A 15477-nucleotide genomic window follows, 5' to 3' on the forward strand; every position below is an offset into this window, starting at 1 on the left:
TAATGATCGCAAAACAGCAAGCTGCCATTTTTGTAACCCGAGCTTCCATAGTAAGTTTGTTGTCAAACATAATGCCCAGGTTACGGACCGTTTTTATAGGCCGAACTGCGGTCGAAGTACCAGAGGGCCATAAATTGCAAGGAAAGACATAAGGAGTCCTGCTCACTGAGCAGGAAATCACCTCAGTCTTCCCTGAATTAAATTGTAATGAGTTGTCCTTTAGCCAACGGGCTGTGTCCCACAGACAGTTGTGAAACACATCCACTAACGTCGAGTCCTCTCCCTCAAAGGAGAGAATCAGCAGCGTGTCATCAGCATAGTTTACGATGTCAATATTGTATGCTTTGATGACCGCAATCAGGGGTTTCAAATAAATATTAAATAAAATAGGGATAATTGGCGAGCCCTGTGGCACCCTATGCAACACGTTGGAGAAGACAGATTGAAAGGGAGGGAGGGACCGCCTGCTGTCTGTCCTGTAGAAAAGACTGAAACCATCGTAAGGCACAGCCCCTCACCCCCGCCTCGCTTAATCTACTTAGCAGGATCTCAATGGTTGACCTATCAAAGGCGGCAGACAGGTCGAGCAGGATGAGCACTGCTGCCTGACCCCTCTCTCCCCGCCTCTGAAGTTCATCCATAACGGTCACCAAGGCCGTCTCGGTACCCTGGGCTGGACGAAATCCAAACTGCACCTTCTCCAGCAAATTATGTTGCTTCAGGTGTCTAGAAAGAGTGTTACTAACTACACGTTCCACAATCTTGGCTGGGAACGGCAACATGGAAATGGGCCTATAGGTCTTAGAACACTCTGGATGAAGAGAAGACTTCTTCAGCAGAGGTGTCACCAGAGCTTGCTTCCATTGGGGAGGGACCACACCACTAGCTAAAGACTGATTACAAATCAAGCGGAGAGTTGGAAACCACTCTTCCTCAAACTCCTTCCAAATCTTGTGTGGTACCGGAGGAAATACCCTGTGTAGACCTTCAAATTTATCATGGATAACAAGTTGTCCATAATCTTTGAAGTTGCTCCACAGTGGTATCAGCAAATGATTCCTCATTGACACGACCTCATGATCAGCACTTTGGGCATTTTCAAGATGGTTGAAGTCTTAGGCTACACTAAACTTGGGCTCTGAGGGCCTGGGGTGTATGTGGGGAGTGTACTATAGTAATCCTAGTGTCTTCCCACATCTAACACTAAAACCCAGTTTTAGGCAGTCCTTGTATTCCCAGGAAACTCAAAGACCAAAGTATGTATAGCAAAGCTGAGCGTTCAGCCACCAGACATTGAATACACTCAAATTGTATTGCCATTCTGTTTCCTTCCTTTAAAGAGTCCCCCCAAATGTTATGTGTAAACAGAGAAGACCTGTCAAAATGGTCTAGACACTCTTAAGGATCTCACACTGTGGGGTCACCTGATTGGCTGAGGAACAAAAGAAGGGTGTGAGTGTTAGATATATCTGCTTATATCAGGACGGGCATCTTTGAAGTTAATCAAGTCCTGGGCCCAGCCTACAGGCTATCCTGTTAGGGGCACAACAGCACCTCTCCACACCTAAAGCCTTTTGCCCCTATCCTGCGGGCACGTTCATAATTCATTACACGTATTGAAATGCTAATCTCTGGTCAGCAGAAGAGGGAGGGCAAAATGTGGATTTAGCTTCCAACATCTTCAGGCAGGCAAAGGTAACGTTTTACAAGTTGTCTCTCTAAATTATTTATTACAAATCCAACTACACCAGTGAATTGGGCTTGTAATAGATATTTCAAAAAGCTAAAAAATGAAATTTGTAGCTGTATCATAGATGGAGGAAAACCTGCTACAGTGAAAATAGCCTTTAGGGATTTTTTACTGTAAGTACATGTTTAACATTAAACTTCTACGTGTCTTGCTTTTAAATACCATGCACCCTACCTTACAGAAAATAAGGCCTGCTTAGAGGTAACTTAAAATATTTAAAAGGAAGGCTTACGCCTGTCAAAAAGGGTTATTCTGACAGGTCGAATTTTCTGTTAAAATCTGCACAGCCCTGGAGTATAATTTGCATTGTCACTGTAGTGAAGGCACAATGGGTGTTGCAGCCTACTTGTGAAATGTATGGTGCGGGCCCTGGGTAAAGGGCCTTATTGGTATGGTACCTCTGCCTATCAGGTGTAGACTAATTTCATCTTGTTGAAAGGAAGAGTGTAAATACTTTAGCACTTGATTGCAGGAGTAAAGTGCACAGAGTATATTGTCAGCAAAACTAGGGTTCAGCAAAAGGCAAAAGAAATACTGGGTGACCCTGCAGAAACAGCAACATTTCCAACACAGGGCCTTCTCTGATTACCCCCTCTATTTTGGTGTACTCCCACTGAGCATCCACTGCCCTTCTGGCCAGACGTTTCCTTCGAAGCTGCCTGTGTGTGTGTTAGGCCTTATTGCAATGATCATTTGCACACGATCTTTTACCTTCACCCATCACACCATCAGGTGCTGTGTCCCTTAACCCGATGACTGCAACTATAAGGTCATCATGCACAACATGAAACCATTTCTAATATAGGCTCAAAACAAAAACCCTTTCAAGCACATACCCTACACGGTGTAGCTTGCTATCCTTCTGGGTAGTAAGCTCTTTACAAATGCTACTATACAATGCCAATGAAGAACTGGCTCTTACAGCTCCACCCTTAACAAGCCAGACATGTATCTCTTCTGTTGACACCCACGAGAGAAGTGTCTGCTAACTGCCTGGGGCTGCTGGGCACTGCATTCGCCTGGTGTCTACTGTTGTAAAAAGTGTTGTTTATTGTTGTCATAGCTTGCAGCATTTCAGCATTAAGAAGGTTCAGAAGGAGAACATAAGTGTTTTCCTTATATCTTATGCTGTAATAGAATAATAGCATAAGGAAAACCCAAACATCTTTCTGGATTGGATTTAGATGTTAGTTCCCTCATTACATGCATGACAAATAATAAAGCGTAGGTTTGGATTTGCACATTTTTGTAGTACACTTACATATGCCTTTTGAAAGCTCGGGCATCTGTTGTGTGGCAGCCTTATCATTGTACCTGCCTAGCCAGTGTGCTGAGTGGCCTTTTTTGGCATTTGAAAAGGAGAGGCGGTTGGCCCTTCTCAGTGAGTGGGCTCAGGCTGCTATTGCTTCACTAGAAGATGGATAGATACATAGATAAATGCACAGATAGATGCATGGATCTCAAATGAAATTACTTTAAAAGCAGCTTTAACAAAATGTTATTTTAGCGGTATATGCCGAGGTTAGAACATCAAATCCCTTTGTGGTTATTGTAAATGCCACCAGTAGCGGCTCCTTACCACGGCTTCCGGGTGCAGCCCACTTACTGCACCTTGCTACAGCTGCTAACTATTGAACTAAACCGTGTTCATGAAAACACGACTTTTGTGTTTTCAAAACACTGCGAGCGCAGTTCGGCCCTTTCAGCTTTGTCGCCAGACTCCCGATGACAGGAGGACGAGGGGTCTCGGGGGAGGCTGAGGCACGATCCCGCTCCTGAGTGCTGTTTAAAAACAGCACACTCTGGAGGGGGCTGGATGGTGCATGTCTGAGGGGTGCATTTCAACTACGATGCTCTCACACAGACACAACCAGTGTATTTAGCAGATCTACTGTGCATGCCTCAGTCAGCACAATATGTGTGTGAATACTGCATCCCTGAGGCCAGGGAGAAGCCACACAGAGCAGCTGTGGCGTGAACCCCGCCAGGACCAGTCTTCTTATAGGCCTGTGCTTCCAGTCCTATCAAGAAGCTGGGAGGGTGATTGAGGTGGCTCTTTCTCCCTTTCAAACGACCTGCCCTTGCTGCTCTGTATGGCTCCTTATTGGGAATTGTGGCTGGCTGCTTCCAATGTCCTGCACCACATTCCTGCTCTGCTGCCGCCATGGAGCATCCAAGTTGTCAGCAGAGAAAGGAGGGTAAGTAAAAAGAAACAACTATGTTGTCTCTGTGTATGTATGTATGTGTTTGTGAGGGTTTGAGAATGAATGAGAGTGTGTGTTGGTGTGTGTGTGTGTGTTTGAGAGTGTCAATCAGTGAAAGTGCGTGAGAAGAGAGAATTTATGAATAAGTGAGACACTGAGTGCGTTCGAAGGAGTGAGTGTTTGGTTATTGTGAGAGGGTGTGGAAGCTAGTCAGGGGTCTAGGTATCCATGCTACAGCTGGTGAGGTGGCACTAGAGTCATTGAGTGTGAGTAAGTCTGTTTGTACTTGAGAGAAACAGTGAGTATGTTTTGTGTGAGTGGGAGTGAGTATGAGTGAGAATGAGTAAGTGAAAGAGTGTGAGCTAGAATGAAGAGTGAATGAGGAGGAAGAGAGTGAACTTGCCAGGGAGTGAGTATAAAAGAAAGTGTGTGCTTACGTGTTTTATGCTTGTGAGTCTGCCGTTGTCCATGGCATATTATTGGGGTCATGATGGCACCCAATGTAACATGCTGTGACGGGCATATTGGATATCATTTTTGACATAAGGAAGGGCACCCATGGCAAAATAAAGGCCCTGCCATGCTAGGAATGATTCGTGGCATCGTGCCCATATTGAAAAAAAGCTGTTGCTTGCTTACTGGAGGAAATTCGTGGCATAAGAGAGGGCCCCAATGCCAAATCCAGACCCTGAAATACTAGACGTAATGCTTGACACCCATGGCAAATTTCTGCTGATGGCGCACTGGAGGTAATTCTTTGCCTCAGAGAGGGCAGTCAAGGCATGTTGGGGCTGAGGGGGCGCGTAGAGAAAGGAAACATCAAAGGCTAGCTCTGAAATACTGGAAGCAATTTTTGGCATACGCCTCCCATGGTACATGGGCTGTACCAATGGCAAAATTCTATATTGGCATTTTGTATGTAATTATTGGCATACGAGGTAACCATAAAAAAATGCTACAATTGGCACAATGAAGGTAAACGTTAACAGTTGGGAACTCTCAATGCAAATTTTAAATATTATGGCGTGAACTCCTGGAAAGTACTACGCCCCACTACTTGCCAAGATCACCTGCCGCCACTGGATGTCACGTGCTTAGTACGAGCTTTTTAAGGGTTCAATGTGAAAAAATACAGTTCGCTAAAGGGAATCGAATCCAGAAATAAATATCCACCATACATAAATGTTTCTCTAGAACAAAATGTGTATTCAGAAAGCCAGCTAAACTGCAGGGGTAATTCACTATTCTAACTTAGTCCTAGCATAACTGAGGGGGTGAGTGTTTGACAGGAGGTTTAGATGCAAGTTGTGTTTTTTGTCCATAGGAATTTGTGTAGTTTAGATATTTTGCAATAGATGTTTCTGAGTTTTGTTTGGAAGTCTGTTTTTTAGGTCGAGCTAGAAAGCAATGCGAAGCATTGCCTAGTTCGACAACTAATGTTGCTGACTTCTGGGAATGTGAGACACGAGTCGGCCGCGCGCTTTTTCTGTCTCAGATTTGTCTTTGTGAGTGTGCTTTTGCTGCTGGCTGCTTGCTGTGTGGGCGCGCTTTCGCTTTCGGTTAACGCGCTCACACACGTGCATACACACACAGACACGCGCATGCACACACACGCAGCATGCACACACACGCAGCAGGCACACACACGCAGCAGGCACACACACGCAGCAGGCACACACACGCAGCAGGCACACACACGGCAGGCACACACCCCTCCCCCCTTACCTCACTGGGCTCTTTTCTTGCTGGAATCCCTGTTTTCTTGTGGGCTCCTTCTGCTCGGCTCCCGATGGATGGGCGGGCGGATGCGATGCGACTAGGGGCTCCAGAGCAGGGACAGGCTGACAACTTCCAGCCTGCTAACTTTCTGCTGCTCCGGCGGGACCTGCGGTGCACGAGCTGGTCAAGACGGCGGCTGCGCAGGATTCGTAGCCCCTGCCCTTCGGCCGCCTCCGGGACTCCGCCCTGTTAGCGCGCCATTGGCTGAGCGCCCCTCAGCGCTGGTTATTGAGAAAGAGGCGGAAGCGCTGGTTACTTATCCTGTGTTGCTTGGTTTCTTCCGTGTTTTCTATATTTATTTTGTCCCTTTATCAGTTTTTTATTTTCTTCATTCAATTTAAAGGGCCCTCCTTTCATTTATACGTTTTCATATCTTGAACTCATCGAACAGATTGACTGTGCACCGCTGCGCGCCGCAGCAGGGTGTGGGACATGGAAGTGAATCGGATATCAGACATTAAAGATAGAGCGATCGCCATCCACATGTCCGTGTTGGAGGTATTTGATGCCCCGAGATAATCCTATTACGAAGGGCCAGCTTCGGTCCGACACGTTAGCATGGCTCGTGCGTAGACAGGAGTGAAGTAGCGGTAAGGAAACGGATAGTACCTATATATGATAATGACACCCAGCGTCTACAAGACGTACCAGCAGAAGGAGCTTGTAGGGTCACAACCTTTAGCGGACATTTGAATTGATATATTTTACGCTTGTTTTCCTGAACGAGCATCACAGGGCACTACATTTCTGTTGTAGATTCGAGTTCTTCCAGGAATGTCTATCCTCGTTTACCTTTAGTGAGTGATGGAGGGACGCCGACCAGGAGCAGACACACCAACACTCAACCCTGCATCATTCTCTTTGGGGGTAACAAACAACATAACAATACACGCAACACACCAGAGTCCATCATTGGTCTACTACTAGCCCTAATCACAGATGCTACAGCCAGTTCTCTGGTGCTTGTAGTATCAACTTCGGGAGGATGAAACGCTGTGCTGGCTAGAATGCAAACAGTTTATTGTTGCGTTAACCACAGATCACAGCTGCTGCCTTGAAGCTTCCTTACATCGAAGAGACTCTGGGGCAACTGGGCGACAGAAGAAACTGGAATGATTTCAAGCACGCTAGTTCATCTGGAAGGCTGGCGGGGCCGGCTGATGTACAGTCAGTTCCATAAAATAATTTGCCAGGCTAGTGGGGTGGGACAGAGTCAGTGGTTGTGTGAGACATGTTGCTCACTCTAGCCCCACGTCAAATCATGGCCTTCCTGTTCAGTATTCGTATCACCACTTCTAAAACACCCGCCTTTATTTCGCTCCTCCACCCACCCCATTGCTGCTTCGACTCTCTCCTAAACAAGCATTGAAAATGCAATAGATCTCGCCTTTTATTAAGTTTAAACCCATTTGCTTTGCTAATGGTATTGTATAGCAAAGCAAATGGCTTTAACTTAATTAAAGGCGAGGCCTATTGCATTTATGTTTTAAAAACCAACACGTAATAAAAGGCATTGCCATTTACAATGCCAATAGCTCAAACTCTCACAACTGCGAGACCTATTGCATTGCAAATGCTTGTTCAGTCTTTGTTTTTACATACGGACCCCTATGATGTGCTTCAGTTCAGGAGTGAACTAGAAAGTGCACCTCTGAAGAAAGTTCTTTTAATTATTTCTGTGGTCATCAAGGTAGTGCTCCGTTTCAAGGCAGCTTTTTACAAATATAAACTAGCAGTATCCATTGTGGCTTATGTCACAAAAAAACTATTCGGGTTGTTTGAAGTACGAATCAGGATGTTACTGTTGAGTGCAGGCTGATGCTCACTGTGCACTCTGCTAGGACTCATGCAACACTATGCACTGCTAGGGTCCATGCACCACTGTGTACACTGCTAGGGCTCATGCATAACTCTGCACAGTGCTAGGGCTCATGCATCACTTGGCACGCTTCTAGGACTCATGCATCACTTGGCACGCTTCTAGGACTCATGCATCACTGGGCACGCTTCTAAGGCTCATGCATCACTCGGCACACTACTACGGCTCATGCATCACTGCGCACGCTGTTAGGGCTCATGCATCACTGTGCACGCTGCTAGGGCTCGTACATCCCTGTGCATGCTGCTAGGACTCATGCATCACTGGGCACGCTTCTAGGGCTCGTGCTTCACTGTGCATGCTGCTAGGGCTCATGCATCACTGGGCATGCTGCTAGGGCTCGTTCATCACTGTGCATGCTGCTAGGACTCATGCATCACTGGGCACGCTTCCAGGGCTCGTGCTTCACTGTGCATGCTGCTAGGGCTCATGCATTACTGGGCACGCTTCTAGGGCTCATGCATCACTGGGCACGCTTCTAGGGCTCATGCATCACTGGGCAAGGTTCTAAGGCTCATGCATCACTCGGCACACTGCTATGGCTCATGCATCACTGCGCACGCTGTTAGGGCTCATGCATCACTGCGCACGCTGCTAGGGCTCCTGCATCACAGTGCACACTGCTAGGACTCATGCTTCAATGTGCACACTGCTAGTGCTCATGCATCACGGCGCACGCTGCTAGGGCTCATGCATCAATGTGCACACTGCTAGGGCTCATGCATCACTGTGCACGCTGCTAGGGCTCGTGCTTCACTGTGCATGCTGCTAGGGCTTATGCATCACTGTGCACGCTGCTACGGCTCATGTATCACTTTACACGCTGTTAAGGCTCATGCATCACTGTACACGCTGCTAGGGGTTAGGGATCTCTGTGCAAACTGCTAGGGCTCACGCAACACAGTGCAAACTGCTAGGGCTCAGGCATCACTGTGCAAACTGCTAGGTCTCACTCATCACTTTGTACACTGTTAGGATTCACGCATTACTGTGCACACTGCTAGGGCTCACACATCACTGTACACATTACTAGGGCTCATGCATCACGGCGCTAGCTGCTAGGGCTCATGCATCAATGTGCACACTGCTAGGGCTCATGCATCACTGCACGCTGCTAGGGCTCGTGCTTCACTGTGCATGCTGCTAGGGCTCATGCATCCCTGTGCACACTACTAGGGCTCATGCATCACTGTGCACACTGCTACGGCTCATGTATCACTTTACACGCTGTTAGGGCTCATGCATCACTGTTCACGCTGCTAGGGCTCATGCTTCACTGCATGCTGCTAGGGCTCATGCATCCCTGTGTACACTGCTAGGGCTCATGCATCACTGTGCACGCTGGTACGGCTCATGTATCACTTTACACGCTGTTAGGGCTCATGTATCACTGTGCACGCTACTAGGGCTCATGCATCACTGGGCACGCTGCTAGGGCTCCTGCATCACAGTGCACACTGCTAGGACTCATGCTTCAGTGTGCACACTGCTAGGGCTCACTCATCACGGCGCACGCTGCTAGGGCTCATGCATCAATGTGCACACTGCTAGGGCTCATGCATCACTGTGCACGCTGCTAGGGCTCCTGCTTCACTGTGCATGCTGCTAGGGCTCATGCATCCCTGCGCACACTGCTAGGGCTCATGCATCACTGTGTATGCTGCTACAGCTCATGTATTTCTTACACGCTGTTAGGGCTCATGCATCACTGTGCACGCTGCTAGGGGTCAGAGATCTCTGTGCACACTGCTAGGGCTCACGCAACACAGTGCAAACTGCTAGGGCTCACGCATGACTGCAAAAATGCTAGGGCTCACGCATCACTGTGCAAACTGCTAGGTCTCACTCATCACTGTGTACACTGTTAGGACTCCCGCATTACTGTGCACACTGCTAAGGCTCACGCATCACTGTACATGCTGCTAGTGCTCATACATCACCGTGCTCGCTGCTAGGGCTCATGCATCACTGCACGCGCTGTTAGGGCTCATGCATCACTGGGCACACTTCTAGGGCTCATGCATCACTGTGCACGCTGCTAGGGCTCATGCATCACTGTGCACGCTGCTAGGGCTCCTGCATCACCGTGCACACTGCTAGGGCTCATGCATCACTGCGCACACTGCTAGGGCTCTTGCATCACTGCGCACCCTGCTAGGGCTAATGCATCACGGCGCACACTGCAAGGGCTCATGCATCAGTGTGCGCACAGCTAGGGCTCCTGCATCACCGTGCACACTACTAGGGCTCATGCATCACTGCGCACACTACTAGGGCTCATGCATCACTGCGCACACTGCTAGGGCTCATACATCATTGCGCACGCTGCTAGGGCTCATGCATCACTGTGCACGCTGCTAGGGCTCATGCATCACCGTGCACACTGCTAGGGCTCATGCATCACTGCGCACACTGCTAGTGCTCATGCATCACTGCGCTCACTGCTAGTGCTAATGCATCACTGCACACACTGCTAGGGCTAATGCATCACTGCGCACACTGCTGGGGCTAATGCATCACGGCGCACTCTGCTGGGGCTCATGCATCAATGTGCACGCTGTAGGGCTTGTGCTTCACTGTGCATGCTGCTAGGACTCATGCATCACTGTGCACACTTCTAGGGCTCATGCATCACTGTGCACACTTCTAGGGCTCAAGCATCACTATGCACGCTGTAAGGGCTCATGCATCACTGTGCACGCTGCTACGGGTCAGGGATCTCTGTGCACACTGCTAGGGCTCACGCATCACAGTGCAAACTGCTAGGGCTCACGCATCACTGTCCAAACTGCTAGGTCTCACTCATCACTGTGCACACTGGTAGGACTCAAGCATTACTGTGCTCACTGCTAGGGCTCACGCATCACTGTACATGCTGCTAGTGCTCACGCATCACTGTGCACGTTGCTAGGGCTCACGCGTCACTGTGCACGTTGCTAAGGCTCACACATCACTGTGCACGCCGCTAGGGCTCATGCATCAGTGTGTACGCTGCTATGGCTCACACATCACTGTGCACGCTGCTAGGGCTCTTGCATCACTGTGCACACTGCTAGGGCTCACGCATCACTGTGCATGCTGCTAGGGCTCATGCATAACTGTGCACGCTGCTAGGGCTCATGCATCACTGTGCACACTGCTAGGGCTCATGCATCACTGCGCACACTGCTAGGGCTCTTGCATCACTGCGCACCCTGCTAGGGCTAATGCATCACGGCGCACACTGCAGGGGCTCATGCATCACTGTGCACGCTGTAGGGCTCAAGCTTCACTGTGCATGCTGCTAGGACTCATGCATCACTGTGCACAATGCTAGGGCTCATGCATCACTGTGCACGCTGCTAGGGCTCATGCATCACTGTGCACGCTGCTAGGGCTCATGCATCACTGTGCACGCTGCTAGGGCTCATGCATCACTGTGCACGCTGCTAGGGCTCATGCATCACTATGCACTCTGTTAGGGCTCAAGCATCACTATGCACGCTGTAAGGGCTCATGCATCACTGTGCACGCTGCTAAGGGTCAGGGATCTCTGTGAACACTGCTAGGGCTCACGCATCACAGTGCAAACTGCTAGGGCTCACGCATCACTGCCCAAACTGCTAGGTCTCACTCATCACTGGGCACACTGCTAGGACTCACGCATTACTGTGCACACTGCTAGGGCTCACGCATCACTGTACATGCTGATAGTGCTCACGCATCACTGTGCACGTTGCTAGGGCTCACGCGTCACTGTGCACGTTGCTAAGGCTCACACATCACTGTGCACGCCGCTAGGGCTCATGCATCAGTTTGTACGCTGCTATGGCTCACACATCACTGTGCACGCTGCTAGGGCTCTTGCATCACTGTGCACACTGCTAGGGCTCACGCATCACTGTGCATGCTGCTAGGGCTCACGCATCACTGTGCATGCTGCTAGGGCTCATGCATCACTGTGCACGCTGCTAGGGCTCATGCATCACTGTGCACACTGCTAGGGCTCACGCATCACTGTGCACGCTGCTAGGGCTCTTGCATCACTGTGCACACTGCTAGGGCTCACGCATCACTGTGCATGCTGCTAGGGCTCACGCATCACTATGCACGCTGATAGGGCTCACGCATCACTGTGCACGTTGCTAGTGCTCACGCGTCACTGCACGCTGCTAGGGCTCACGCATCACTGTGCACACTGCTAGGGCTAACGCGTCACTGTGCACGCTGATAGGGCTCACGCATCACTGTGCACGTTGCTAGGGCTCACGCGTCACTGTGCACGCTGCTAGGGCTCACGCATCACTGTGCACACTGCTAGGGCTCACGCGTCACTGTGCACGCTGATAGGGCTCACGCATCACTGTGCACGTTGCTAGGGCTCACGCGTCACTGTGCACGCTGATAGGGCTCACGCATTACTGTGCACGTTGCTAGGGCTCACGCGTCACTGTGCACGCTGCTAGGGCTCACGCATCACTGTGTAGCACTTGTAGTCCAGGCTGTGGCACCTCATCTTCTTTGCTTATTACTTGAGGGCGGATTCGGAGGTGGTTCTCTTTGCACGGTCTTGTATCTGTCTTGATAGAGTGATTTCATCGCTGTTCTCTTTGCAGAATGATCGAAGAGAGTGGGAAGAGGAGAAGGACAATGGCTGAGAAGCGCCAGCTGTTCATGGAAATGAGTAAGTCTGTTTTTTACCATGGCGAGAAATATTGTTATGGTGCCCTGATATAAACAGCTCATTGTTCTTAATATCCAGTGTTATTCCTGGCCTCTCAGTAAGGCGAGTAAAACGAAGTAAAACTGAGCCTCCGGCTCTGTGCTGAGACCCTCGCGTGACGAAGGTGGCACCAAACACATATAGCGGGTAAGGTGCTGCCAACTGAACCGTGTGCCAGGGCCACTCCATCATAATCTTTGAACCTTTCAGATGAAGTTAGATTAAGCATACCACACCAACGTGTGCCCAACATTGCATCACTGCTATTCACCCAGTTAGTAAAGCTGTCCCGAAGACCAACTATGCATGTTGGACAAGGACAGCTAACCATTGTGCTCAACAAAAACCTGAAAAGCCCTCTGGGTCACCCATCCATACACGTAGCGCACTACAAAGATCTTTTACACCTTAACCAACATGATCCGTTACTAACAAATCTTTACTAACCGTACCCCAGACAATTTCAACCAAACACTGACTCAACCAATGGATGGAGATCCGAGGACTGTATGAATAGGGCGCCAGGTTATAAAAGCAATGGTCAAAGGCCCAATAAAATTGCTGATAACATATTTGTGTCAGTTCAAGATGGGCTGGGTGCATAACCTTCAATGTTAAGGTACCAGTCTGTGGTCTTCAGATCTTCTCCACCTTTGGTGTCCACAGTATTTGCTGTGCCGCATTACACACGTTGCATCTCTGCCTGGCTTCCATCTTAACATGCTCTCCTGCATCTGAACCCAGTGTGCAATCTTCACATTACACAATGAATGCAGTGTAGAGTTACAGGTGGCCAATCAGACAGTGCCCAAAACACACGATAGGACTCAGATTATGGTCTGCGAGAAACCCTGGAATCCAGCGCCTAGAACCACACATGCCAGGAGTTCCAATGCCCTGCGATGTCACAGGTGTGCCCTCTGGAAATACTGATCACACAGCTTAACATATCGAAAAGTAATTCAAGTCACAGATTGAGTTATTCACTGTAATCTGCTCCTTGCTGTGATTATTGTTCACAGGTGTGATAGGATATCCTGCGAAATTAGATAAAATTACTATTGATCCTTCCCAGCAATCGATTTTCTTTTCTGTGCCCCAGTACTTATTCATGGAAACTCAGAATCGATAAGCTGTTTAAGTAAGGGTCTGCAAGATTCACTGTTGTAGGCCACAGTGACCTTGTATGTTTGTGAACCACATCAGTACTGTTTTCAGTATTAGCCTGCAACTTTATGCCTTGGTAGTATCTTGGGAGCAAATCTGTATTTTTGCTATTTATAAAATGATACATGTGTCAGTTGATTCAGTGTCTCCTCTTGAAGGCTCAGTGAACCAGAGGCAAAAGTCAGACAATAATTAGTTTTATCTTGCCATTGTTTCACTCACTTTTGTTGTAGCCTGTTTTGGATGTTATATGCATAAACGACTTCTTTTTTCCCATGATAATGTCTCATATTTTGTAATGTTGCTTACATGATCAGGCTGACATCTTAAACTTTACATCTCAGTCCCCTCCGTTATAAGTCCCTCTTTTCTGAATTGTAAAGTTAAACTTCAAGTCATTGCAGCTGCCTCTGCAAGTCCCTGATGGGATCCAAGGGAAGAGACAGCAGCAGCTATGACAGAAGAGGATTCCAGCCTGGGCAGTGCTTCATCCCTAGTCAATGGCAGGTGGTGAAAGTTGCAAGAGAAGGCACACAGATGAAACAAAACTTAGCCATGGAAATGAAAAAAACAAAGTCATGATAATATTTCGAATTTCGCTGGTGCGATAGTCGACAGGGTTAATGTGCTTGCTGTGGAAGTTACTCTTCTGTTTAAAATATATTATTCTCTGGCACTGAATCTTTTATGTATTCACTTGATAGGATCATTCCCCGTCGTCAGAATGGGAATCCCCTGTGACTTTAAATACAGTAAAGTGTGTTAAAGCAGCCTTAGGCCTCATCAACCTTGTTTGAAACGTCCTGAACTTTAGCCATTTAGGTGGAAGTGTTGAGCGTTCCTAACCCCTGTACGCCCCATCCACTAGGGGTGGGCAGAATTTGCGTAGTCGCTCTACGCAAAGCTCCGCAAAATGGTAAAAAATCTCAGCGAACACGCAGAATTGCTTGTTCCGCCCGTTCACAATGCTTTTTTTCTGTTTGCAAACGCTGTTTGCGTGCTCGAGGGGAAATATCGTGTGAACACGCATTTGAAAGCGCAAACAATTCTGCAAAGCCATGGATCGCCGAATTTTTGGCAATTCCCGTTCTCCGCGGAACGCGAAATTACCTAAAGTCCACGAGCAGAATGGAATTTACCACCCAGGCCTTGGCCTGGCCATCCACCCAATGGGGCCACCATAGGTAAGATTTCTACCGCACATTGTGTGTGTGTAGGGAGGACCTGAAAAGAGCTCTGCTGTGACGCGTTTTTGACCTTATGTTGGGTACTTCTCAATCTTTACTTTATCCTCGTGTGACTACCGCCAGTTCTATCTTCAGCTTTCTTCAAATTGTGAATAGATTTAAAGGAATTTCTAAGGTTTAGACATATGCAGGGGAAAGCCACCCAAGCAGTTATTGCCAACCTTACCCCTGGAGTCCTTACAGGGACCCAACTATGATTCTGGTGACTGTGTCACTCATGGGTGTTGCAAAAGATGATGGACACATTCCAGAGTTCTTTCCAGAGCAACCTCAAGCCTGACATCACCAATGCAATCTGCACCCTGTGTGCCAACATCCTCATCGTCTGCTCCTCCATAAGTGGAGATCCCAGTCTCTCTGCTTCCACTTATTACCACGACACCAGCTCCTCTTACTTGCCCTTTCTCAGTGACATCTACGGTGAACAAATTTGAGAACAGGACACTTCACATGTCAAGCCGCATGTTGATATGGAAAAAGGGGAACTTTTTGGGAAATAACAGGATGATGAGGATGGTCATGATGGAGAGTTGGAAGATTACATCTTTCCTAAAGAAGGCGACACATCACCTACACAAATGGATTCACCTCCAAATGACATAGCCTTCTTTCATATCCCTCTGGAAAGAGCAGCAAAAAAGTTTAACATCTGTATGACTTCTGTGGAGCAGCTGTGCTTTCTAAGAAGAACCTTGGAAAGCTTCAAAATGTATCCTGATCCTGATTTTTTTATTTTTCTGTTTGGAGGA

At 48.3% G+C, this 15477-nt stretch overlaps 1 protein-coding gene across 8 annotated transcripts in view; it reads left to right on the forward strand.

The window, feature by feature from the left end:
• DTNB (dystrobrevin beta) overlaps window positions 1–15477 on the forward strand; it is a 1143128-nt gene that overhangs the window by 247789 nt on the left and 879862 nt on the right. For all 8 annotated transcript variants that reach the window (XR_013596287.1, XM_078650028.1, XM_078650030.1 and 5 more), the window contains exon 3: window positions 12208–12275. Coding sequence is in view for 7 of the 8 variants with exons in the window: in XM_078650028.1 (XP_078506154.1) it covers window positions 12209–12275 (67 nt within the window). In the remaining variant the exon portion in view is untranslated. The remainder of the gene's footprint in view (window positions 1–12207; window positions 12276–15477) is intronic.

The sequence above is a fragment of the Lissotriton helveticus genome, chromosome 6, assembly GCF_964261635.1.
Source record: "Lissotriton helveticus chromosome 6, aLisHel1.1, whole genome shotgun sequence".
Lineage (NCBI taxonomy): Eukaryota > Metazoa > Chordata > Amphibia > Caudata > Salamandridae > Lissotriton > Lissotriton helveticus.